Below are 27,439 nucleotides of genomic sequence, written 5' to 3' on the forward strand. Positions count from 1 at the left end.
CATATCCTCCCTTAGTTGTCTCTTTTCCAAGCTGAAAAGTCCCAGTCTTATTAATAACTCCTCAGACGGAAGCCATTTCATACCCCTACTCACTTTTGTTGCCCTTTTCTCAACTTTTTCCGATTCCAATATACCTTTTTTGAGATGGGGTGACCACAACCACACACAGTACTCAAGATGTGGGCGTACTATGGATTTATATAGAGGCAATATGATATGTTCGGTCTTATTATCTATCCCTTTTTTAATGATTCCCAACATTCTCTTTGCTTTTTTGACTGCCACTGCACACTGAGTGAATGCTTTCAGAGAACTATCCACAATGACTCCAAGATCTCTTTCTTGAGTGGTAACAGCCAATTTAGACCCCATCGTTTTATATGTATAGTTGCGATTATGTTTTCCAATATGAGTTAGTTTGCATTTATCAACACTGTATTTCATCTGCCATTTTGTTGCCCAGTCACCTAGTTTTGAGAGATCCTTCTGTAGCTCTTCGCAGGCAGCTGTGTTCTGCACTAAGGAGCTTCCAAGTGGACTTCAAGCCCAGACTAAAGTCAGTTGTGTCTACAAAATGAGTTTGGCAGGGACTAGTTACATTTTAAACTAAGGGCAAGGGGCTATGGCTACATGGTTAAGATCGTACACTACGCTCTGATTAACAGGAAAATTCCCACTGTCAGTGGAAATTTGCATAGACACAGATGATAGAATATGGTCCTTAGGTTCTCACCAAACTTAGTTACGTTCAGCATTCTATAATGAACAAATGGTATTTTTAGGACCACAATAATTTCTGCACTTTGTTTTTCTTTGCCATCCATCCTCCTTTCTTTGGTTTTCCACCTATATCCCCCTCAAAACTCCATATTTTGTGCGTATTGTTCTTTCTTCCCTATGCTTTTCCTTTGTCTCCTTTTTGAACTCTATTGAGTTGAACTATCCGCAGGACTTGAACTTACTGTTTCCCACAGCATCCCAACTCTACCTCTGGGCTTCATCCATCCCTTTTCTCCTTCACACCTTACCATATTGCTGGCCCCAAAGAGTAACCTTTCTTCTTAAGCATCAAATCCTGTTCTCTTTTTGTTCCAAGAACTAGGGCTAACGGGGCGGTTGTAGCCCTAGATTCTACTCTTAGCTAAAGTCCTACTTATCTCCCCAACTGCATCTCTTCTAGCTGCCCTCTGTGCTTTGCTCATTAGGGAAGCAGCTGAAAGAAGAAACAGTAAGAGGCCACAACTAGCATTGCAATCACAACAGCAGACTACAGCACGTGGATGGCAAACTGTGACAACCATCTCATCCTGTATCACTGCATCAACAATGGAGAAGCACATTACAGTTCATTTTAGCTAAAATATCCAGCTAATGAAATTGCCAGAGTTTCAAATTTAGCTGTTATGCTTCAGAGTGTGATGTCTCAATGAGAGTTAAAATCTCTCAGATCTATTGTTTTCAGCTATCTGCCTTAAGACAAAGAACTACATCACGTAAAATTCAGAAACACAAGGGAAAACAAATATTTTTAAAACAAAATGAACTGCAGAATCATAACTGTCAGAATGGATTACTCCTGGAGTGGGTTGCCCTGGCCTGTGCCACAAAAACAGCACATTATAGTACTCAAATCTGGAAGAGATGAAGACACTTCAAGTTCTGCACTAGAGATAGTGAACTTAGTCATGTGCAGTAGAAGACACAATGGGTCACCAATACTATCTGAGAATCTATGACAGTGTTGGATCCCACAGAACCCCAACACAGCAAGCAATGTAGCCTCTGATGTTAACACATATTGTCTCCACAATAGTTTGAAACCATTCCTTAAAATCATCCTTCCTCCTCCTCAAGCATAACATCAACATCAAGATAGTCTTATTCAAATCTAGCACCAGGTCTGCCACACCTAGGTAACTCTGGGGAAATCATTCTCTCTCTGTGCCTTAAAATCCCTACCTGTATAGTATTTTCCCTTTCTTGCCTTTTGACTGTTTCTTACCACATGCATATACAGGTTGTAGCACAAGGGGGTCACAATCTCAGTTGGGGTCTCTAGGCATTAACATAACAGTAACAGAGAAGTTAAGTGTTGTTTCAATTCATCTCCTTAACTTTAAAAAAAAGTGGGGGGGGGGGGGGGGAGAGAAAGAGAAATAGTAAGAATGTGCTATAGGGGGTTTAAAGGAACTTCGGATTTATTTTACCATCCTGAAAAGAGAAAATTATATAAACAAAAACTTTAACACACCAAACTCATAGGAGCAAGAAAATTCAAAGACAAGATTGACCATCTATCCTTGACTCAAAACAACTTTGCACAGACATAAAATTAGTGCATTATACCAGGTGCCTAAGTACAAGAAAACGGGAGGACAGCACAGTAACACCACAGTCCTTTTATCTTTGAACTTTCTTGTTTTTTGAACATTCTAACAAAAACCTACTTCTTGTATTTAAATTTGATTATTAAAGTTTTGTGTTCCACAATTTTACCAAGCTGTCTGCCCAAGATACAGTAACATGACAAATACTAATGAATTTACAGAGAGACAAGGTGAGTGAAGTAATGCCTTTTACTGAACCAACTTCTGCTGGCAAGAGAGACGAGTTTTCAGGTTTACCAAGACTTCTGTATCAAGACCAGAAGAACAGTTCTGTGTAAGCTTCAAAGCTTGTCTCTCTCAGCAATAGACATTAGCCCAATAATACACATTACCTCAACCACCTTGTCTCTCCAATATCCTGGGACCAAACAGCTCCAACACACAAGAAATTTACAGACACTATTTGCACTGATACTTCAATTCAGTTTGTCTGCACTTTAGTTCTAAGTGGTCTCCACCACCACCTTGTGGCTAAGAGAGTTACTTCAGTTTAACGTTTGTTTCCAGATTGTGATGGTCATGATTTTGTCAGGTACTACATCCACCTAATTTTCTAATCCATATTTAAGTATCAGACAGAAAAACAGAATAATATTTAGTATATATAGTATTTGACATGTTCAAAGTGCAAAACAAAGTAGGGGGCATAAAATCATGGTTAAAATAATTAAAATCCATGTTTACATTAGAAATTTTTTATTTAAATCAGATTTTTTAATTACATGAGAATTCTTTACTTTCATCCCATTTTATAATGTTCCATTTCTAAAGTGTATGTGTGATACTTTCATTAGTTTTCCAGTTACTAGTACGAAAAAAACATCTATGTAAATTCTGGAATTCTACTAGTCTCACATTTAAAATGCTCTTCTATGCTGAAAAAGACAAGTCTAGGGTCTTGTATTGTGAGGAGACCACAAATTCAAACAACTTGATTAGCAAATAGCCTGTGACATATTTGCAACCAACATATCCTTCCAATATGCTCAATTTCCATAAATAAAGAAAGCTGAAATCCTCTGGCGAGGCGATGCTTCATCAGGTTTTGCCTTTTGAAGTCAATGGCACATGTACTCATAAATCACTAGGTGCTTTTGAAAATCCCACAATTAGGTGCCTAAATATGGGTTGGAAAAGTCTGGCCTATCTTTATAAAAAGTTCACAGTAATTTTGTTAATATACTGAAAGTAGAAATAACTTTTCAGTGTGGAGCTTTTGGTTTTGAAGTGACAGCTTTATGCCACAAGAAGTTGAATAAGAACAGTTTTTGCTCCCTAATGATGCAATGTCCATGCTTAATTTTAAACAGAGAAAGTCCCACTGAAGTACAGTAAATGCGAATCAAGTACACCTGCTTAAGTATTTGCAAGATCAGGACTTCAGTTTCCAGTATTTTGATTTTTGCCTCTAGCAGTGTTGTAAAATTCAAAAGATACCCTATCCATAAAAGTATTGTAAAAAATTTATAATTTAATTCATTAAAGTTTTCACCTAAAATTGCGACAGCACACATTTTCCAATTAGTTTTACAGAGCCTCAATTTAAATCAATTACAAAAAATCAAATGATTTAAAAGTCACTCCATTCCAACATTACAAAGACAACTCCCAACTCATTTGAAATCATTTGCAATAGAATATAAAAAAATCCCATAAATTGGATTACTAAAAATGAAAGTGTTAATTCTCTATTTACAGTCTATTTATGTTTTGCATTTTGAGTATAATTTCTCCAACTTTGTTGACAGTTTCATTACCTAGTATCATGTATGAACATAATGATATGCTTGCCCTTGCTCTGGGAGTCCTCATGTAGAGTCTTTCCAAGCCACTTTGGGAGTGTACAGCTTTTCAGTCTATTTCCCTGAATCCCTGCACAAAGCCAGGATGAAACAGGAGTTTCTCCTGCTACACTGAACTATTCCCTGTGTGAAGTAGAGACCGCATTTTCCCTATCCACAAAGCAGGGGTGGGAAACACGTGTCAAGTGGGGGTAGCATATGCACTGTAAGAGACAGCATCTAATACGTGGTGAAGAGCAGCAGCTCGCACCAGCCTCATTACCAGTCTGTTTACGAGCCTAGAGGCTAAGTGCTAGACAGTGCTAGACACAATATTAGCACCTTTAAAAGGTGTGAGTGCTGGCGGAGAGAAGGAGATGATTTTATTGTCATTTATATAGTCTATATTTCAATATTAATTTTAGGTTTCAGAGTAGCAGCTGTGTTAGTCTGTATTCGCAAAAAGAAAAGGAGTACTTGTGGCACCTTAGAGACTAACAAATTTATTTGAGCATAAGCTTTCATGATGCTGTTTTCTAAGTTACTTTTTCTAATGTTTCCCTCTACAATACAGAGATAGGACATCCGGGTCTGGAGGGAAGTCACCCCTCCTTTCCAAAGTATTACAAGGTGGCCCCTCAGGTGTGTATCACTCCTATGAGATGGGAAAGAAGCAGGGTCATAAAGTAGATGCTGGAGCATTATGTTGAGGTAAGTGGATTTGGAAATATGGGGAGTAACTTTCAACCAATAATTTTTTTCTGTGTGGTCTTTCAGTTGCATTAAGTGAGAGAGATACTGCTGAAGCAGTGGACAGACTGATGTGCAAACTTCTCCAGTAGAAGTACATACACTGAGGGGAACGATGTGGTGTTTGAGATGTGGCTGCTGAACAACAAACATACATCTGTTTTTAAGGTAAAACCATGTGGGACTAAGCTATGTTTTACTCAGTTATTTTATCATTTTGTGCTTTCCCTTGCTTCATTGTAAACACCTGTGTTCCGTTTCAAGGACTTGTATGTGGCTACAAGTGGGTACAGGTGAGCTAATATGTTATAATGGTGGTGGCAACACCAGTATTTCTCAGTGCCCAAAAGGCCAACGTACTTTACAAACCTTGTAACAGCCCTGTGAAGCACTATTATACAAATAGGCAGTCTGAAGCATAAGATTAAATAATTTACCATAAAGATCACAAAATTCTATCAGCTATTTCCTTTGAATATAACATTTTTTTCCTATCCCAAAACAGTAAAAAATTGAACAATGACCTCCAGCTAAATTATAGATTTTAAGAAATGGGTCAAATTTGGAGCCTAAAACATTATGTATTTTTAAATCACTTTTTCCCCCAGTGAAAAAAAAAATCTGAACAGAAGTTGTTCTCTAGGATAAACACTTTATTTCAAAGAACAGAAAATAGATGTTTACCTGCTCCAAAGTGAGCTGCTTAGAAATAGTATCGTTTTCCAGTTTTTTAATTTTCTTCATCAGCTTGTTCACTTGAAACTCCTGTTCCTGCTCTAAATGCTGCTCCAGTTCAGCCTTCTCATGCTGTAGCTAAAAATTCAAGATACATATGAAAATATTTCAATGCAAAATTATAAAAGACTACAAAGCAGATTACACAGGACTATAAGCACCACCACATTTATTCTTTCTGGATATTAAAGTCTTCTCTACTGGCTATATTCAACTCTCATAGAAGATCTGAAAATATACACCACACTTTTTAAGATCAACATTTTAAATTATGTTTAATATATAAAACAGATTAACGTAGCATAAATTTCCAAATATTAGCAAAGACAAAAATCTTTCTTGCGTTAATCCCATCAAACGGGGTCAGCTCTTGGAGTCCTCTCCATCCAAAGTGCTCTGTTCACTGCCATGTCCTCTATCTCACCACGTCTTTCTTTATGACGTCCCACAACTTCTTGAGTCAGCCTCTTTTTCATTGAATCTTGATCTGTTGGACTCTTAGTTGTCAGGACGGTACTTGACATAACCAAACCATTTGAGCCTGAACTCCATTTTTTTTGTTTATGGGCGTTACTTTGAACATTTCTAACACATACATTTCTTCTGGGGTCTTTCTTCCTTATCCCATTCATCCACCACAACATTCACATTTCTCTGGAACAGATCATTCAGTCATCCTTCTTTGTTGCCCACATTAAAGCTGGATGGACTATTCTTTTACAGACTCTCTCAATCTTACTGGTATCTTCTTGTCACATACTACACCACTTATCTCTTTCCATTTGAGCCATGCATTTATTATCCTAGCTCTAATTTCTTCCTCCATTTCCCCAGATTCTGGAACACAGATACTTGAAACTTTACCTTTTCGATACAGTCTGCCCATCTAGTTTCAAGGATAATTCTTCATTGTTCACATTGTTAAAATTACATACCACCTACTCTTTTTCCTATACTTATTTTGAGGCCATGTCTGTCCAACACATCTCCCCTTTTTTCAAGATCCTTTTCTAGACCATCTTTTCCCTCACTGTATAGAACAATATCATCTGCAAACAGCATGCACCAAGTTGCCTCCTTCACTAAGTTCGTTGTGAGTGTATCCAGATGAGGATAAACAAGAAAAGGCTCAATGCTGATCCCAGACCTTTTCCAATAGTTTGCCTGTTTTACCACTAAAAGTTCTGACTATTGACATCGTCCCTACGTACAGTGCTTGAACAAGCAGCACAAATTTTTAATACCATTTTCTCTCTCATTCACCACCAGATCTCTTAAAATGCATGCACTTCCAATATTACAAGTTGTATGAAAATTGAGAAATGCTATTATGTAGCATAATATTGTTAAAACAGAGGTAACTTTCTAAGAAAAAACACAATTTGTAATTTCAATATCATAAGTATATTATTCCCTAGTCTTATACCTTCGTAGACCAGAATTTAAATCCTGTGTCTGATGGTCATATCTTCAAGCTCACCTTAAATACCCACCCAACACCACTCCCAAAAATATGGTATGACTAGAGTTTTCAGAAGAGAGAGTTAAGACTGTAACACGAGGGACCGGAGCAACAACAGAAATGCACGTAAACCTTGCACAGCAGTGCCTAGCTCAAGGTAATGCAAGTTTTTCACTTATCAATTTAAAATTTGCTCTAATTTAAAAAAAAACTGGACCCATTCTCTCATGAAAATTAATACCAAAGCCAGCTGCTGATAATCAGGTTAACTTTTAGTTAGTGAATTAATAACAATGAAGAGGTACATGACCAGCAAGTCTTAGGTCAGGTCTACAATGAAATGTTATATTTGCATAATTACTTTAATCAGGATGTGAAAATAAACCCACATCCTTGACCAATGTAGCAATGCTCACATGGCTGCATCTACACCATGGGTTCTGTCAATGAAAGAGGGCTTCCATGAATCTAGCTAATTTCATTTGGGGAGGTGATGTTCCTAGACCAACAGAAAACCCTTCTGTTGATATAAAGTGAGTCTACATTACACTGCTGCTAATGTCAAGTGTGTGATTATGGACTGTTAACATCAGCAGCCTATCAGACAAATAAAATCAGAAAGGTTGTTCAAAAACTAACCTAATAAATGATATGAACCAGAAACATTTATTATTTAATCAAGTTTTGCTGCAACTGCATAATCTGGCTCATCACGTCATGGTTGCTAATGCTTGGGTGTGGAATCTGCATCGGAGGAAATGATGAGGCTCACTCACTTATGCTGTACCTATTGTAGGACCCATTAAATCCGATCCTAGCAGCGTGAGCACACTGCAGCCAAAGCACAAGGTTGTGCTGATCAGAACTCCAATGGCTCCATCTGATTTTCGGCAAAGCCAACAGTGCTCCAGCCACAGGAATGCTTTCTTTTCTACTTGACTCAAATATATGAAGCACATCAGAAAGCTGAGTACCTGAGGAGCACAGAAGAAAGCACTGCCCAAGTGAGAAAAATTGGTAAGGACTTGCTGTGCTGGGTTCTGCAGGATTCTGACCTCTTTGGTGGGCTGTGAAGCAACTTCCTGGGGCTCTTCTCCTCTTTGTTCTTTTGATTCCACAAGACAAAGTATGGCAGAAAACTAGTGGTGGTACTTTCCCAGACACCAAACTCTCATGACAAAGTGTGATGTCACCCTCAGATTGCACAGATCATCCCTCTCCTTTCTTACTTACTTTAATCAGCAGTGAAATAGTTAATAATGCTGACATTTCAATCTCGCTTTTCCCCAATAACAGCTGCAGGTTGGCATGGCTAAATCTCTCACTGACACAGAAAACATCCACTTAAGTAAACAGTGCATTAAGGGAAGGGTGGAGTATTTTCAGATCGACACTGTGCTTTTAATTATATGTGCAGCACTTAGGTATTAGTGATGGTTGCTTATAAATACACAGACAGCTGCGATTTGAAGAGAAGGGTAAAAAATATGCACTTGGCAACTGGAACTGTCAGCTACATAACATTGTCTCAAAGATGAAAATACTAAGTGGTGTAGTAAATGGGTGTTTTTAAAAGGCAGCAAGGTAAAAAGATGGGCAGGCTTAGGATAAATTTAAGACTGCAAACAATTTAGATGGCCAGACTGCTAAAAAGAAAGCTGTGCAGTGACAGAAAGCATCAGAAATGCTCCCAAAAGACAGTAGCAAATACAAAATTGATGTAGGTGTAAACAAAAAGTAGTCTACTGTCAACGCCTTTGGTTTGTGTATTATACTTGGCTGACGATTCAGTGCAAAATTAAGTGAACAAAATTAATTTTCCCCTTTATTGTGATCCTGGTATCTTATGAGTTTCTTGAATTCAAATGCATTTTCCATGCAAATGCATATTTACATTTGACTCTCGTGGAAATAATTAGTCTTATTTCCTATGAATGCATTTTCAGATAAACTGAATAAAATCTAAATTTTTATAGTCCGTCTAGTGTCTTCAACCACAGATATAATCTATTTGGATTTTTAAAAGGTATTTCTGAAACTGAGAAGTTACACAGGCTTTGTTCCCAGATGCCATCAGGTAAATGATACACATTTTGTATGCAAACAATTATTTCATTTGCATCTTGGCATTAACATGACATTTGAGTGGGGTCAGCAGCTTGTTTTTACAAGATATAGTATTTTCAGAAGGACTGTCAAGAAGAGTCAGATATCAAATCTATTTTTATTGCCCACTTAGTTTGCTCGAATACACAAATTATGCCTATTCACTTGATGGTGTCCCCTTTAACATTATCCACAGGTCATCATGTGAGATACACCAAATTTAGAACTAGCAAATAGTACAATATTGGTAAAGGATACTGACAAAGCAGAATCTCACTAATTTTTAAATGTAGAGAGTCAAAAGGATAAATGAGTTTGTAAGTAAAAAAACTCAATTATCCCTTTGGGAAACCTGTTGCATGCAAGATTAATTTTCAAAATATATTCCACGAAATCTCAAAAGGTGTGACAAGTGCATGCAGGGAAAAACTTGCAACAACAAATCCTATACCAAACACATCTAATGGAGTTATGCAAAGAAAGTTATCATAATTCTCAAATGAGTAGTTAATTTTAACAGAGTCCCTGAATCCTATGTTTCCAAACTTTTCAAAGACTTGGTTGGTCAGCAGAACCCGATCAAATAAAAGACAAATACAAGACATTTAATTTAAAACAAGGGCTGTAAAAATAGTTATTAGTGAAGTGGTTGTGTCACTAAAAGCCTTTTTTCAGATAACGAAGGATGTACTTCATTCCAAGATGTCTGCTGAGGTGGTATTTTATCTCATTGTGCAAATGCAGCATTTTACCAGCAGAACCAAATACTGTGTTGCATAAAGCTAATTTAACTCAGTGCTTCTACAAGCCCAATAAATAAGCATACAAATTTTACTAAAGGCTAATATCAACCATTTAAAAACATACATTAGCAAACCGTGCTATGCCATACTACAGCAGAAAGCACAGTCTAAGAAAGATAGGCATCCTGGGTAAGTTATCTGCTTCTCTTATTGTAAGTGCAAGTCAAGCGAGCAAGTAATAAAAATGTTTCAAAATCAATTTTATAACAGTTGAAAAACTAATGCAATTTTATTGTGTTTTATAACTGCAATGAATAATAGCATGCTGAATTGGGAAATTCTTATGAAACTACTAATGGGAGTTCGTGCTTTGGTAGTCAGCTTGCACATTTAAAATATTAGAAACATTCTAGGAGCTCTTTCCAGATGCCACTCAATGCAGAGTGTAAGTCCCTTCCAATCTGAAGAACAAAGATTCAACAATGCAACAGTTCAGGTAACATGAAAAAAAAGTCACTCTGCCAACTGTTCGGCAATTGCATAATGTGGCAGCAATTATTTCTTGGCAGCAGAACAGTAATAGCTTGAAAAAATAAGAGGCCAAGAATTCTACCTGGGTTAGCAGAATATATCACAAGGCCTCCCTGTGACGTCTAAAAGTCTTTCATGTATGTCAGTTTATCTTAAATTTCTCAATTAACCAAAATTGCTTAGGAACACGTTAACTTTAATTTGAGAAAGTTCAACTCCAGGTCAGCTCAATGTTGAGATCAGAAAGAATGTTTTTGAGTCTTAACATTCCTACCATTTCAGATTAGGATGGGCACCCAAGATCAGGTGTTTATTGCCAAACAGAGAGAGGAGAGAATTACAAAAACTCAAGACTCTTTTTATGGACTTAATTGGAAGTCTGACAGCCTCCAATGGAAGTCCGATCCAAAACAGGATCACTGTCTGAGACAGGAAGGATTCTGTTTGAAGCACAGAAATCCCATATGGAAGAGGAAAGATGCCAGTTCACTATTTAGCGGTCTTTTTTCCTATTTTTACATCTTCTCATGACAACACTTCTCAGCCACATGTGTGCAGTACCCCTGAACAATTACACATGACCTTTGCTCCCTTACCTCACTCTGGAGATTGCAACAAGCCCACCCTAATACACTTCATGGAGTAAGAAACTTGAAGCTGCTCTCAAACCAGAGATGGTGCAGTGTAGCTTAAAATAACATGTCCTATTTTTAAGTGTAATGAGCAATGAAGTCAATGACAGCTGGAAACCTGCCTATCAAAATTAACTAAACAAAATTCACTGTACATGATTGGTATTGATTTTTCTTATATAGAAAATAGGTTTTTGGCTTCAGTGGGAGTTGCTTGGTGCCCACCACTTTTGAATATCAGACACTGAGGAACCTAATTATGAACACTAGGATCCTATTTTTGAAAATCTTGGGCTATGGTAATGCAACATTACGGTTATACAATTCAAATAAAGATGGAAGTTACTTACCATAAAACTGGAGGTTCTTCGAGATGTGTGGTCCCTATCTCCATTCAAACACATGGGATATACATGGGCATCATGCTCCTGCATCTGGAACGTTTTGTAAGCAGTGTCCATTGGCCCACATGTGTGTGTAGATCTCCTTGTGCTCCAAACTGAGAGCATAAAAGGTCTCTCCAGTTTCCCATTCTTAGCGCAGTTCAAACAATCCAGAGCTGAAGGGACAGAGGATGGGTAGTGGAATACAGATAAGGACCACATGTCTTGAAGAACCTGCAGTTACAGCTAAGTAATCTTCATTTCCTCTGAGTGATGGCCGTTATATGTATTCAACACGTGGGAGATTCACACGCAATAAATCAGACAGGAGGTGGGTGCACAGATGCAGAAGTGACAGCTGACTGTAGTACTGCTATCCTCAGAGCTGTATCCACAGTTGATGACTAGACTGGAGAGTAATGTCTCAAGAAAGTATGCAAAGAGCTCCAACTTGCCCTCTGGTGGAATGAGCCCTCACTCTCTCCAGAGTGGGAATATGAGCTAATTGGTTACAAAGGGTAATACCACCTGAGATCCATTCTGAAAGTCTCTGCATCAATGTAGCTTGACCCCTCACGATTGCTCTGCTTTGGAAACAAATAGTTAAGGAGTCTAACATCCTTCATTCTTTACAGATAAAAAGCCATAGCCCTTTGGACATCTAGAGAATGCAACTGTCTCTCTTTATCTGAAGCATGTGGTTTTGGAAAAATACTGTTAAGTGGATTTTCTGCCTCATTTGAAACTTGGAACCTACTTTAGGAACAAATCTAAGGTAGGTTTGTAATGGGACTTTTTCTTTATAAAAGGCAGTATATGGTGGGTCTGCCAGAGTGCTCTGAGCTCACTAACTCCCCTGGCTGACATTATGGCTACCAGAAAGGCCACTATCATGGATAGATGGGCCACAGAGCACGTGACCAGAGGTTCAAAGGTGAGTGACAACAAAACAAAAACTGAGATACTACTGAGATTCAAACTTCCCCATTGATGGAAAGGACTGAGAATTCCCTTCAGAAACCTAATTGTGACAGGATGAGTGAATATTGTACGATTATTCACCGGAGGATGGAAAGCACAGATTGGTGCTAAATGCAGTCACAGAAAACTGAGTGCAAGACCCAAAGACTTAAGGGTAAGTATATACTCTAAGATAGCAGGGATCCTGGCTGATTCTGGAGTCAACTCACACTGGTGAGCCCAAGGGGAGAGAAACTTCCATTTTGCTAACAGCTTTTTGTAGTATTTTCTGCTTTGGTTAAGGATGGATTGTACCCTTTCAGAATGTGAGCATTCTACTTCTGATGCCCATTCAAATACCAGGATCTCAGTTGAAACAGTCCCACACTGTAATGCTTGAACCCACCCTTGTGCTGTATTAGAAGCTCCAGTAATGTAGGGATGTTCATGGGTAGGAGAACTGAGAGCGTCAGCAGATCCATAAACCAGAACTCTCTCTGCCAGTTGGGTGCAATCAGGATGACTCAAGCTCTTTCTTGGTGGATCTTCTGCAGAACTTGTGGCATCACTGGGATGGGAGAAAAGGCATATAACAGGCAACCCTTCCGCAACATTGACAAGTCATCTCCCATAAAGCCCTTGCCCAGGACTGCTCTGGAGCAGTACCAAGGAAGTTTCCTGTTCTCCCACAAGTTGAAAAGGTCCCAGGCTGTTGTTCCCGATTCGATCAAGATGTCATTGAGAACCAAACTGTGGATCTCCCATTCATTATTTGCAAAAAGGTCTGCTTGGGCAGTCGACTAAGGAGTTGTATACTCCTGCTAAACAAACTGCTGACAGAGTTATGCAATGGCTGATGCAACAGTCCCAGGAGGTGACTGCCTCTATGCACAAGAGGGAAAGATTTCACTCCCCCCTGCTTGTTCATATAAAATATCATTGTCATGTGATCTTACATTATTTGGACATGTCTGGATCAGATGAATGGGGGGGAGGGAGGTGTTGCAGGCATGACAAACCGCAGGGAGTTCTAGTAAATTGATATGTATTCTGGACTCGCATAGGGTCCAGATGCCTTGTGGCATATGATCACCCCTGTGAACACCCCAACCCAAGAAGTGTCAGTAACCATGCTTGCTTCAGGGGTTGGTGTGAGGAAAGGGATCCCCACACCAACCTTCTCTCATTTTGTCCAGCAAATGAGAGAATTAAACTTTGGGCACAACTATCACCTTTCTGTGTACTCATCAGAGAAAGGCAACAAAACAGCGAGATGCCAGGCTTACAGGCTGTGAAGATGAAGTCTGGGAAACAGCACGATATGTGCATGAGGCCAAGGAAAAGGCCTGCTTGACAAGGGTCCCATAGTGACCTGATATATGAGAACACTCATGGCCTGAAATCTCTTTAGATGTAGATACACTCTTGCTATAGTTGAGCCCACTGTCACCCCTATAAAATTTAGGAATCTTGTGGGAGGCAATGTGGACTTTTCATGAATGATGCAGACATCCACGGAAGGCAGAAGGCTGAGCTAGACACTGGTTGCCCGCTAGACTTCCTTGTAGGAACTTCCCATCAGAAGCCAGTCGCTGAGCTAAGTTAAGACTAAATCCCTGTCTTCTCATCTAAGCTGCCACTACTGAAAAAATCTTCGTAAAAAACCCTGGGTGCTATAGCTAGGCCAAATGAAAGGACTCTGAATTGGAAATGCCCATAAATCAAAGAGGAACAAGAAAACTGCTGTAGGCTGGGTGGATATCAGTTAAAATATGCATCTTTCATACTGAGAGCCATGAAATATGTGTCTTCCTCTAACAAGGGAATTATTGATACCAAGGATATCATGTGGAATTTTACTTTCTGAATGAACCCATTCTGCTGTCTCAGATCAAGAAGTGGCTTCCATCTCTCATCCTTCTTGGGAATCAAGAAGTAAGGGGAATAGAATCCCTTCACTTGATGTTGAGGTAGAACCTTCTCTCTGGCTGCTCTTAGGAGATCTTGTCGTAGAATCTCCTCATGAAAATCAACTGGGAAAGGGGGATTTGTGGAGAGGAGGTACCAGAAACTCATTCAGATAACGGCCATTAATAATCTCTAATATCCATTTGTCTGTAGTTCGGACCCTCCAGTTTTTGGCAAATTGGGTAAGGTGGGCTCCCAATGTCAGAGGAGGGGAATAAAGGGACATCAATAAAGGATACAGGTCTCAACAGTCCCATAAAAAGAAGTTCTTCACCTCAGAGTTAGAGTATGACATGGGGGTGGATGTTGCAGAGATTGGATTCCTATGTCTAAGCTCTCTGTCTCCTGCATGGTGACTCCTGAGGATGTTGGTGGTAAAACCACTAAGGAGGTAGTCTTGTCCTTTAACCCTGTCTACAGTGTTTTCTCTTAGGAGGAGAAGTACAAATACCCAGCGAGCAAAGCACTGTCCTTGAGACTTTGAGGGCGTGCAGAGACTCACCTGCCTTCTTGTGGAATAGGTTAATAGTATCAAAGGGCAGATCTTGGATGGTACTTTCCCACCTCACTAGGAAAAGCTGAGGATTGTGACCATTATTGTAGCCATCCTCCTCGCACTATCTACCACATCCACCACAGCTGGGAAGGAAGTTTTGATCACCAATCTGCCCTTGCCCACTAAGGCCTCAAAGTGGGCTCTCTCTATCCTCCTCTGGGAGCTTGTCCTGGCATTAAAAAAAATTATTATAACTAGTAACATCATATTTGGTCAAGAGGGCCTGATAATTTGAGATCCTGAACTGGAGGGAGGTGAAAGAAAAGACCATTCTCCCGAGAAGGTCAAGTTGCTTCTGTCCCTTATCAGAGGGAGTTGCCTTTGGGTGTTGCTGCTTGAACCTCTCTGTAGCTCAATATTGCCAGTAGGATGGATCAACTGGTGGTGGAGGATCCCATGGCACAGGGTACCACCCATCTTTTGACCGACTATTTCATTGGAGGCTGGAACTCTGATTTTCTGGGGGTCCTGTCTTGTACCACCTCTGTCCGATGCTGCAAAGGCTCCTGAGGGGCCTCAGACTCATCTGAAAAGAAAGCCGGATCCCTTATCTCCAGTGGAACTGACAGTACCGATGGCTGTGCCCCAAGGTTAGCAGGTGGGATGGGAGAACAACTCTGCCAAGCCACGATAGCCTCAGCCATCTCGGAATAGAGATGGTCTCAATAGGAGGAATGAATACTGATGGGGGGAGCAAATATGTTCTCTGAGATGTTCTAGGAGATTCCAACTCAGACCATGTGGCGGCACAAAGGAACTGGAGAGAACTTTTATGCCTTTTGTTTGCTTCAGCGCACGTGTGGGCCAACAGACACTGTTTACAAAAAATTCCTGGACACAGGCACATGCCTGTGCATGCCTATCCCACACGTGATATACCCATAGGGACCATCAATTGAAGAAGAACCAATAATTGCAAAAGTTAAGCTGCTATAGAGGTGTTCATTTGACCATATTACAGACAAACACTTCTATTCCCATTTCTTCTATGAAATGGAGAATTTGCTTTACAGTACCACAAATTTCTCTTCTCAGAAACAGTCATTCATATATATGAATGGAAACTTCCGCTTTCATAAATGGAGGTAGATCAGAGCCATCAGTAACTGACAAGATTTCAGCCAAATAATGATCTGCAAAACTCATCAACTTTAAAATTAACCTCAGTTCATAACTACCTAAGAAAATTATATACAATTAGTGTATATTTTAGTACCAACTGCCCAAGTCCAAGATCCCCACAGAAAAAGGGCAGGACAAGACATTTCAAAGAGGAAAATTTTATAATTCTGTAGGGTAAGCTCTTCAGGACAGGGACCATTTTCATGTTGTGCCTTATACACTGCTCAGCATATTCCTAGTGGTTGGGGAAATGTGTTCCCGCACCTTTGTTTTCTCATTCCAGGGTATGTCTGGTAGTTTAGTATAGTACTACATCTGGGATATAATCAAGCCATGACCTGTTCTGGGGGATAGGTTTGTACTAGACATACAACTAGACATACAAATAAAGGTTTGGGTTTTTTAGGTTAAGCATTAGTGCTTTAAAACAGCAAAAAAGTTTCTAAGAACTATTGCGGAAGAACAAAAAGTATAAAACACAATCCTTTGTGAAAGTATGGAGGGAAGAACAAAACGAGTGCTTCACATACTTCCTCCATTGAAGCATGTGCTTTTTCAGCATGAAGAATTATGTACCACAATACTTATGACCGGGTAAGTTTTCTGTGATCCAGCTAGATCTATGTCTTGCACTATACCATGAAAAATATTGTTTTTTCCTCTTTACATTCTGGTTGGTTGACCAGAAACGATAAATGGAACATCTGGTATCATTTGTCCTTCATAAGCACAATTTTATCACTATTGATATCAAGGGTAGAACAGATTCTCTCAGATCAACTGAGTTGGTACTAGGGAGGGGAGGATAACACCCTGTGATTTTTGAATTACTGAATGACTACTTTGACAGAAATATTCATGGCAGCTTTAGGACATAAGACTCATAGGACTGGAAGGGACCTCGAGAGGTCATCTAGTCCAGTCTCCTACACTCATGGCAGGACTAAATATTATCTAGTCATTAATCTTTTGGAGACTACAGTACTATTTTTCAGTGAATAAGACAGTAAGCTCTAAAATCTTCTGATCTGACATTAGGGCCATCAGGAATTAATCTAGATTGTCAAAAACTAGAGTGAAACTAATCTCAATGGACTGAATGGGACTTGGGGCGGGAGGCCTCTGCAAACTAAAATTCAGACTTGAGGCTGAGTACTGGTGAATACAGTGTAGTCAGAATTTTACCTTTTTGGACCTAAATTCTATAACCAAATTAGTTACCGAAGGGGGCACATGGTGTCAGGTTATGGGGTGTTTTGTTTTGTTTTTTTACAAAATTGCCCACCATTTGATTTCAGGGAGCTCCATCCAGAGAACATTCCCAACACTGTGGCTAGCAGAAAAGCAGTGTAGGCATGGTCTACATCAGCTCTATTCCCTCTTGTGACTGACCTACTGGGGGAATCCCTAGCTAAAGTTTGGCCAGCTTCTAGTTCCACTGGCCACCAGAGCAGCACAAAAAAACAAGAGAACTCAGTCCTAAGCATTATAGCTTAGGTTGTGAAGTATACATTTGGTTCACCTTTGAAAGGTTAGTCATAGCAGTTTTGTTTTACTGACTCCGCTAGTGATTTGAACTGCTCCTGCTCTTCCTTTTCCTAAGCAGTAGCAGAAGGAAATTGACAAGAATATTGGTTTCCCTCTGATGCTGCTAGTCAAAGCTATCAGTAATAGCCACGGCAGTGGAGCAGTTTCATCGGTTAGTCCTCTGACTCAGACGCTCAAGATGTTTTTCAAGATCTGCAGGAGACCATCAGTCCCAAGGAATCTGAATAAAAATACTGAGGGTCTCTCTTTAGTGGCTTGCTCCTTTTGAATTAAGTTCCCGATTTTGCTAAACTTCTCTTTGGAACAGAATCTTTTTCCCTGTGCCAGTGTCTTTCAGGACTCCCAGATGAAAGAAACTGAAGGTGCATGACTGCTCTTTTTATAGTATATTACTAAATCATGGTTTGCTACAACACTGACTAAATGTACTTAACTCTTCTGACTTTCTGGAGCATGTAAATATGTTCAGTTTGCAACAGCTGTAGACAGGAAGTTTATTTTAATTTCTGTAATATGCATCTAATGTCACAATCGGTAAGTCTATACAACGCATACACTTTTAAAACAGAGGGACTGGAATACAGATCAAGCAGCTGAACTCTAAACCAGAAAGACAAAATTTTTATTTACAAATAAAATAAGAGATATAAATTAAATCTGGTACAGCAATTTGGCTGCTAAGGAAATTGTGGAGTCCCATGTGCATTAAGAGATTACATGGGTTTGAAGCCAATTCAGCCAATTAAATCAAGTTGCGTTTTTCATTTAAGCTATTATATATGAGGTTTTATTCTGCTGTAGATGGTGGTGGATTTGGTTCAAGGCATCTCAGTTTTTTATCAGAAATTGAAGTACTCTATTGACTGAAATAAATGCACTAGACCACCATGCTGTTTGCCAGAGCTACTGCACTAAAGATGTTCCAGAGTGTTTTACTATAAGGAAAATTACATATTACGCTGACAAGAAAAGAATACTTAATACCCCTCCTTCCATTCCACCAAAAATGCTGCTATATTCTTCATAGAAAAGGATAATTCTGAAAGTTTATATTTGTGAATTAGACTAAATTAGTATAAATCCTGAAAAACAGTGGGAGGAAATAGTATGCACACAAACTATAGAGAACCTTAACTCCTGACATTTATATTAATGAATGAAGTAAGGGACAACCAATAAGTGGCAGTCACCCATTAATTATCCCATCTCCCAGTACTGAAGGTTCCAGAGGAGATTAGCCATAGTGTAGTTTACAACAATATATTCTTCACTGTCCTATAGAATTAAATATGCCAGTTATAGAATGTTAAAAATGCTTAGAATATGCAGAAATAAGTTTCTTTAATTTTAACACTATTAAACTTCATGTCAAGTTGTGTTGATGAAATACTAGTAGAGTACATATTATAAGTGTTAATAGAAGAAGAGGCTATAAGTTACTAAAAATATCAAACTAACATATTTAAAAAAATGTGGATAACGTTTCCTGGCCAAGTTTCAAGTGCTGCTGCCCATCTTAACATAAGCACTCTAATTATCTGGGTCACATATGCAGAGTTAATTTAAAATCAAATACTGCAAATAAGATTCTTCACCTGTCTTACTAACAAAAGCTTAGAATATTAGAACTCAAAGAATTTTTAAAATCCAATTTACTTTTCTATCTCAGTACAGAGACTGAAAATCAACATAATTGCTTCACTTTTAATCAAGTTCTCAATCTACAAAACCTGAGTTCAAACACCAGGGAAATGTTTGTTTAAAAAAACCCCACCTTTCTATTGAGATTTAAAAAAAAAAAAGAAGAGATTTGTTTTTTTCCTCCATAAAGTTTTAGTTTTGAGCTATAGGTAAGCTAACCATATCCCTTTTACTGAAAATATGGTAACGAACAAAGTTTAAACTCGCCTCTTGAAGCTTGTCCTTTGGGGTCTGTGAGGATAAATACAAGCTGAGAAACCAGTTACCTGCATCAGTTTCCTTGAGAGTTCATTAGTGAGAAATTCTTCTTCCTTTTCATAGTTTACTGCAAGTGTCTCTTTCTCCTTCTGCAAAGCTTGAATCTTCTTAAATAGAGTGTTGCTGATGAACTCCTCTTCCTGTTCTGCCCTTGCTTGCTGCGAAAAAAGACATATTGAAAGCTACAACTATTTCTCTTTGCTCCTGAAGTACTGTAAAAATAAATAAATAATTCTTTTAATCTGTCACCCAGACCTCAAAAGTACTGTATACACTTTAGTAAAACCCCATTACCTTCATTGAAACTCTGCCCGCATAGTGCCATATGTTCCTTTCTTTGTTTCCTTTGTATCAAGTTTGGAAGCCAAGTTATTTAGATCCAAGCATTTTTCCCCCTGCATCACATTAAGAAATGTCCAGCCTACAACTGGCAACAACAAAAAAAACCCACCACACACTGTTGGTTGGGGGTGACTATCACCCCAACCTTTCAGCTTTTCTCCTTCACAGTTTGACTTTTTCAACCTTTCCTACAGACAAACAAGGTGGGTTTTTAAAAAATTCATCAATCATCCAGCAATACCACCTTGTCCATAGAGTTCCAGAGGACAGAGATTGGCTGCCACTTATTCCTCCGTTCGAGAAGCTCTCTCTCCAGGAGAGAATCTCTACGTTTTACCAGAAGGAAAATGAAGCAGCATTCACACTCAGTCTCTCCTTGGAGGTTAAGTACTGTTCCACAGGAGATCAGCCCCACAAACTCCTCCATCTCCTGGGTCCTTCCTGAAGAGTTTAGATCCTCCTAACTCTTCTTTCATAGCTTAGAAGTTCTGCAGAAACATTACAGACCTGCTTGACGCATACTTTCGAAGCCCACATAGGCCACACAGACTATTTCATATATGCAAATTGAACATCATAGCTAAATAATGCAACAGCCAAGCTCACACCTCCAAAAATAGATCACACCTAACTAAAACCAACAGAATAGAACAAATTTAGAATTCTAGGCCAATTTTTTTTTAGGGAGTCAATACAGTATTAAAAAGTTATCAAAAAGTTTAAAAACCTATTCTGTTGAACTCTAATACCCTTGTCCATTTTGCCCCAAACTTATAAACAAACAAAAATCTACCCTGGACTAACATGCAGCATGTAAAGATTCAGGCAGATCAGTTTCAGTTTGGCAGGGGTGAAAAGACTGTTAAAAATTCAAGAACCTGAATTATAACAGGATGGTAGTCTAAAACTTAACTGCATCTCTGCAACAAAAATCCTTCTGGAAAAACCTAACAGTACACAACGTATATTGTAAGTTCAGTAAACTTGCAACAGAAAGCTTCTCAGAAAGCTTAATACAATAGATAGGTCATTCCTATCTATTTGAAGGAAAGCCATATTCCCCAAAGACAACTATTTTATTAGGAAACAGCAGCTACGGTTACTATCTGCAATGAAAGTTGTTCAGAGAATCCTCAAACTTCTTTCAAATGCACAGGACTCTCGTCATACAAAACATAACACCCTGGCAAAGCAGTCTGGTAGAATTGAAACACTCATGTTTCATCTGCCGTGTCACATATGTGCTATATTCAAACAAGGTCTGGAGCCCCTATCATTACTAATAATGTAAGAATGTGTCTGAGTGTCATATCAGGAAATTACAAACCCAGTGTATAAAGGTCAGCAAGCTCTTGGACAAATGCTACATTAAGTTGTTAGCTTTCATCCTGAAGATGTCTAACATCGGATACCTAACCGATATTTGAATAAAATAATAACTGTCAAAAGAAGCTTTTAAAGGGAATTTAAATAGGGCAAGTATTCTCAGCCTCAAATCTATAACCGAGTCACAATGACGTTCAGGATAGAGAACAAATACATACGTTAAAGTCAAACGGTCAGTCTATCGTCTGAGTCCTTCACAGCACAAACTGGTTCTTAAACCCCATTCCCTTCATTGCCAGTGACACACACCATTATTGTTGGTGTTTGCTTTTCAATGCTGAAGAGACATTAAAAAGACAATCCTATACTGTCTGCCTTTAAAAGGTCTAAAATTAAACAAAACCTAGCACTTTGTTCTGAAGAAGAGACCAGATAATTAAGTGACTGACACACTTAAGTAAAAGTACTAAGAGTTAAAGTTTAACTGATAATATTTAATCTTAACACAAGGGAATGCAGATCTATGTACTTGAGAATCTGAGTTTAACACTTGCCAACTATGAAATCAGATAAATATGGTATTGCTACTAGAACATGCTAAGAAAGGATGCCAGCCCCCCGCTGCCATACTTTCTAACCCCTTGCATTCTTTCCTATAGAAAGCCTCCCTTTTGTCTGTAGACTTGGCCCAAAGTAATACCTGATTTACTTAGTTGTTTTAAAATATTCATTTATTGGACGCTGGTTTCCATTAATTGCTTTAATGTTGTCTAAAATACTGGATGAAACCCTGAATGTTATTGCATTTTCATCACTAGCATTCAAATTTAAACACTCATTCCATAATCAAATTTCTCTTGTTGACTGCAGTAATGAGTCTTAATACTTTGTCCACTGGGCCTCGGGGCTAAGCCTGGTCTTTTTGCAGTGTGGGCACAGCTCACGCCTGAGTCCCCAGATTTATGTCCGGATATTCTGCCAACACTATCCCACAATCCCCATGGCCTAATGTTTCTCAGCCCTTCTGTCCCCAAAGTATCCACTTGATTTCCAGGAACTGGAAACATCCTTCCTTCCCATGCTTACTGCTGGACTGGAAACACAGTTAAGCAGTTTCTGTATTACACAAAGCCCTACTCCAAGCATGCTGCTACCTGGCCACAGGAACAGAGTCATTCTCCCTCTAGATTAATTTTGTATAGGTGCAGGTTTTCTGATCCAGGTTATCTGGTAGGATAGAAACACCTTGAAATTCTTTGAGCTGTCATTAACAAAGTGGGGATGGACACTAATGAAGAATCAACAGCTCTCCCTGGCTGACGGAACTAATAATAGGCCAAAATTACCAGTGCTGCTTCTCTCCTGATCTTTCGTAGCATTCTGGTGTGTAGAGGAAAAACGAGGGAAGGCATACGAATCCCTCTGGCCATCTTTGCTACAACACATCTGTTGCCGTAGCTCTGTGATTCCTCCAGCAAGAGAGTAACACTGAAACCTTGTGATTCAGGTAGGAGGCAAACAAATGATGCCTGAGAGACAATTTCTCTACCAGGAGATGAAACACCTCAGGGTGTAGGTCCCATTCCGAATGATCTAATTTTTGTCTAATTTTGAGCCAGTCAGCCATACCATTCAATTTTGCCTTGGTTGTGAAGGGAGCAAATTGACTGTAGATTCTCCTTTCCCCAAGTCACCAGGAGGCAAGCTTCTCTGTGAAGGACTGTAGACCTTGCTCCCTTTGCCTGTGAATGTATGACATGGCTGAGGTGTTGTCTGTCTTAATAAACACATGAGGTAAATCCAGCAGAGCCTGGAGACCATACCAAATTGCCCTGAGCTCTCTGAGAGGTTGACTGTTTTGATATAATTTCTCTGCTTCTCCTGCCTTTCCCACAATAAGCAACTTTGTAGAGGACAGTTCTTTGTAGAGGACTGTTCTCACATAGAGACCTGGAATATGCTAGACTACTAACTGACTTTCCCGACACTGTGGCTCTGCTGCATCTTTATTGTTTTGGTGGTACAGTCTATGACTGACTCTGGATGAGGCTTGGATAAGGAGGTCACCAAAGAAGAGGCAGACTTACCTAAGAGCTGATATTAACACTACTCGCACTTTTGTAAACATTAGCACAGCTGTTGCTAAACCAAAGGGTTAGGACCTGCATTGGTAAAAGTGTTGAGAGCAAACCTTAGGAAACATCTGAGATAGGCACTTCACATCCATTATGGCATGCAGTCCTCTCTGCTGATGGAAGGTAGTGTGCATTTTAAGGTCTCCATCATTTTTTTTTTTTTAATGGATCTGTTGAGATATTTGATGCTGAAATGTACTTTGTAGCTGCTGTCTCTTCACTTCCTTTCCTCCCCCCTGAGCATCTGAACAATAAAGAATAAGGCCTTGATTCCTCTGAAGGGGGACAGCTTCAATTGCTCGCATTTGTAGGAGATCTAGGATGACTCTGTGCCTGCCCTGACTCCTCCTCTTCATCAAGCAGGAGCCCCTAAGCTGTGAGACTTTTTTTTAAAAAATAGGTTGAGAGAGTCTATACTTGCAATACTGTCCCACCCATGCTCGCACAGCTTGTGAAAACATGTGGGAGATGCTTATGGTGTCAGTTGACAGTTTTCTTTTGTTTATTTATTATTGTTGGCCTGATGCTCCCAATAGTTTTCATGCCCAAAGAAGGAAGCTGAAATTATGCCAGCCTGGACTTGGCTGTCTGTGAAGGGACTATAGCGGAATGTCACTCTTTCAGATAAAAGTTTTCCCCAGTTAGAAACGTGTCCTTTACCACCAGGGAAAAAGGCACACATATTTTTGGAAGTGACACCAGCATAAATTCTGATTGGTGCACACCAAGGAACCTTCTGGCCGTACAGAATGGAGGCCAGGGGACGTGTAGTATGCAAAGAACGAAACTGTGGGCCAAGAAGCCCCTCACTACCGGCCAGTTCTTCCACATCTGGACTGCTGTCCCAGTCCCTCTTATCACTCCATAGCCATCTAGAGGAAGGTGATGGAAGTGGTAGCGAGGCATGGCAACGTGTAACAGAAGCTGGGAACAATAACCAGGACATTAGGACGTGGAGACCAGTCACAGGTGGGAATGACAGCCCAATAGTTAAGACATGGCAACCTGCAACGGCATCTGAGGATAACAGCCCAATTCTTGTGGTGTGGCATAAAATCTCTCTTCTGCTATTACACACTCACAGGGTGCATGAGAAGGGATATATAGCTATAGCTTGCTTAAGGGATCTGGAATCTTCTTAGCTCTAGTCCACAACATGCAGTATACATCTCCTGAATATCTATTCTCTGTGGTTTGTTTTGTTTGTTTGTTGTTGGCCTCCCTCCCCCAAACAAGAAATGTCTTTGGGGGATTCTGTGTATGCACGCCTATGGCGTGGTCTTTCCTACATTGATTTGCCATGCCTCACTCTGAGGGTGATCAGGAAAAGTACTGATGGATTATTCACCGTGCTGCACTTCATGAAGGTGGGCAGGGAAAAGCTGCTAACTTGACACCAAAGAGTACCACTGCCAAATGTTCTACACCTAATGAATTAGCCTTTTAATTTTGGCTTTTAATTCAGACATAATTTTAGCAGCTGACATTTATGCTTTATGCTATTTGAAAGCAGAGTGTCAATCTTCAGACCGTATATGATTTCAATATTAGTCTCTAACTCCAATGGGTCTCAAGATCAGTGCTGGCATCAGGTCTGGGAAAGCCTTATGTGACGTAACATGCCAAAGGAACTGCAATAGGTGAGGGAAAAGACATGGCAATGTGAAATGGTAATAAAAAATAGCCAATGGACCCAAACAAAACTGACTGTAATAAAAAGGTTGATCAACAAACATAAAGTGACAAATTTAGATTACAAATGTAACCAGGGATTAATATTACTGCAGGAATTTTTTGAAGAGAGTTTACGATGTACTTTGCATAGACTATAAGCAATCTGGGTCAGGCACTGTTTCCATCATTTGTATGTACACAATACCTAGCACAGTGGTGCCCTGATCCCCAATTGGGGCCCGCAGGCATGAAGAAAGAAATAAAAGAGCTAGAATGATGAAAGTTATGAATGCTTTAAGAGTTCAAGAGGTATCAATATGAGCAACTGGCTTCATATGAAGTGATGATTTTGTTTGGTTTAAGTCAAGATTACTAGCCCATATCAGACCACAAAATCATCTTAAGAGTTAAACAAAAAAAATCTCAAGCTCAGAGAAATTCTGTTTTCCCTAAGACAAACATCTTAACTTTAAAAGGTGGTATGACAGACTGTCTGCCACTGGAGTCTTCTCCAAGAGTATAACGCTGATAAATTCTGAGTAGCTCAGAACTAAAGTGAATCTACCTTCTTAGGATTTCTATGCATACCTACAGGTTAGATCCTTCCTAGACAATTACTGAAGGAGAAATTCCATCTATTACTACTCTATAATTCCTTCATGGATAGAAAGCGTATACCCCATATTCCACACCCTGAGAGCTTAAAATTGTTCATAAGGATCGTCAATGGTAGAAAACACTTAAATACTTCTTTGAAGGCTCTATCTGCAACACTTACTCCTGGGAGAATTCTGCGTCACTGCACATGCACAGAATTCATGGCCCCCGGAGACTTCTTTGCTTCCCCACAGAAAAAATGACTTCTGATGGGGAAGCAAAGGGAAGCCGCAAGAGCGGTCTTGCCTCCCATCCACATCAGTGCAGGCAGATCGGTTTGGGTACCCAGAGCAGCCCGTAGAGACGTAAATTGCCGGGGGCGGGGGGGAGAGGAAATGCTCGGCAGTCATGCGTGTGAGAGACAGACAGACACTGTCTCTCTCACTTGCTATTGTGACACGGAGTGGAGGGGCAAGGCTTTGTGGTGTTTCTGAAGAGGCAGGTGTGGGGAAGGATCTGTCCCCTCAGGTAGAGTAGAATGTAGCAGCCAGCCTGCTTACTGAATTGTTCCCATTGTTCTTAGTGAATTCCCCAGTAGTATAAAACACATGTAAAAATTTTAAAGCTCCTTCACATTGCCAGAGTGGTGTAAAGGAGCCTTATTGTAAAGGACAGTATGGCCTTAAACGTTTATGGTGCTTTAGTGATTAGAACTGGTCTACATTTTTGGACTGAAAAAAAGCTTCCTTTCAAAATGTGCTCCATGAACTGTTTGCTATTGACTTTTTTGGAGACGATCAGTAGCCAGTATAAATTGTGGGTCTGAGTCCCCAGCCCTCATTTGCTCTACAGTTGCCTATGATATAACACTGACCATATGGTTGCATATATTTGTTGACTTAGTAACTAAAAGTAAAGGGTCAATACTAGCTACATTACTATTAGACACAGTGGGTTTGGTGACTTCCTCCAGTGTTCCCCACTCCCATTCTCCATTCATTGTACTGTAGTATTAACATTCAAAATGCCATGTGTGTAGGAGGAGGGGTGACAACAAAAATCATAGGAGAAAAGAAGAAATTGGAGGTGGGAGGAGTAATACAGAGAAAAGTAGCAGAAGTCTGACTGAAAAAATAATTTTTATAAAAATTAAGTGTACTCTCTGATTATTCTTCAAATTTCAGACAACAATCCTGGTGACCAATAAGTTACTATATTCACTCACAGTTTATAACACAAAAATCCTTGACTAGAAATACAGAGATTCGACCCAATCCATCAGAATAGCCTATCTGGCTATTGCACTCAGATTCAGAAAGACAATTTGTCAACGAAATCCTTCTCCCTTCAGTAATCACCAAACACCTAAACTGGCTATTCTCCCCGCCCCATCACCTTTCTCATTTTGCAGTTTGACATTGCTCAGGCTGACTATGAAGCAATAAAACTCTTATCCAGTGAGCATTTTCAGACTCCAGTAACAAATTTACTGTAAATCAGGTTCTTCACCACATGAGTGAATGAACATCAGCTCCAGAAAAAAATTCAAGGAGCCCACATTCTGAAGTTTATTGTGGGGCTCTTCCCTACCCGATAGGCCTATTAGTTATGTCAGCCAAGGACAGCAGCTGATGCTTCATTAGTCTCCATCCCCACTTTTTTAACGACAGCTCAAAGAATTTCAAGGTGTTTCTACCCTACCAGATAACCTGGATCAGAAAACCTGCACCTATACAAAATTA

At 39.6% G+C, this 27,439-nt stretch overlaps 1 protein-coding gene across 1 annotated transcript in view; it reads right to left on the minus strand.

Annotated features, from left to right (window-relative positions):
* The window catches only part of CCDC6 (coiled-coil domain containing 6), a 72,302-nt gene that overhangs the window by 24,994 nt on the left and 19,869 nt on the right, over nucleotides 1–27,439 (minus strand). Inside the window, exons 2-3 of the mRNA XM_037904288.2 lie at nucleotides 19,632–19,781; nucleotides 5,603–5,731 (exon numbers count right to left, since the gene is read on the minus strand). Of these exons, the coding sequence (XP_037760216.1) occupies nucleotides 5,603–5,731; nucleotides 19,632–19,781 (279 nt within the window). The remainder of the gene's footprint in view (nucleotides 1–5,602; nucleotides 5,732–19,631; nucleotides 19,782–27,439) is intronic.

This window comes from Chelonia mydas, chromosome 7, assembly GCF_015237465.2.
Source record: "Chelonia mydas isolate rCheMyd1 chromosome 7, rCheMyd1.pri.v2, whole genome shotgun sequence".
Taxonomy (NCBI): domain Eukaryota; kingdom Metazoa; phylum Chordata; order Testudines; family Cheloniidae; genus Chelonia; species Chelonia mydas.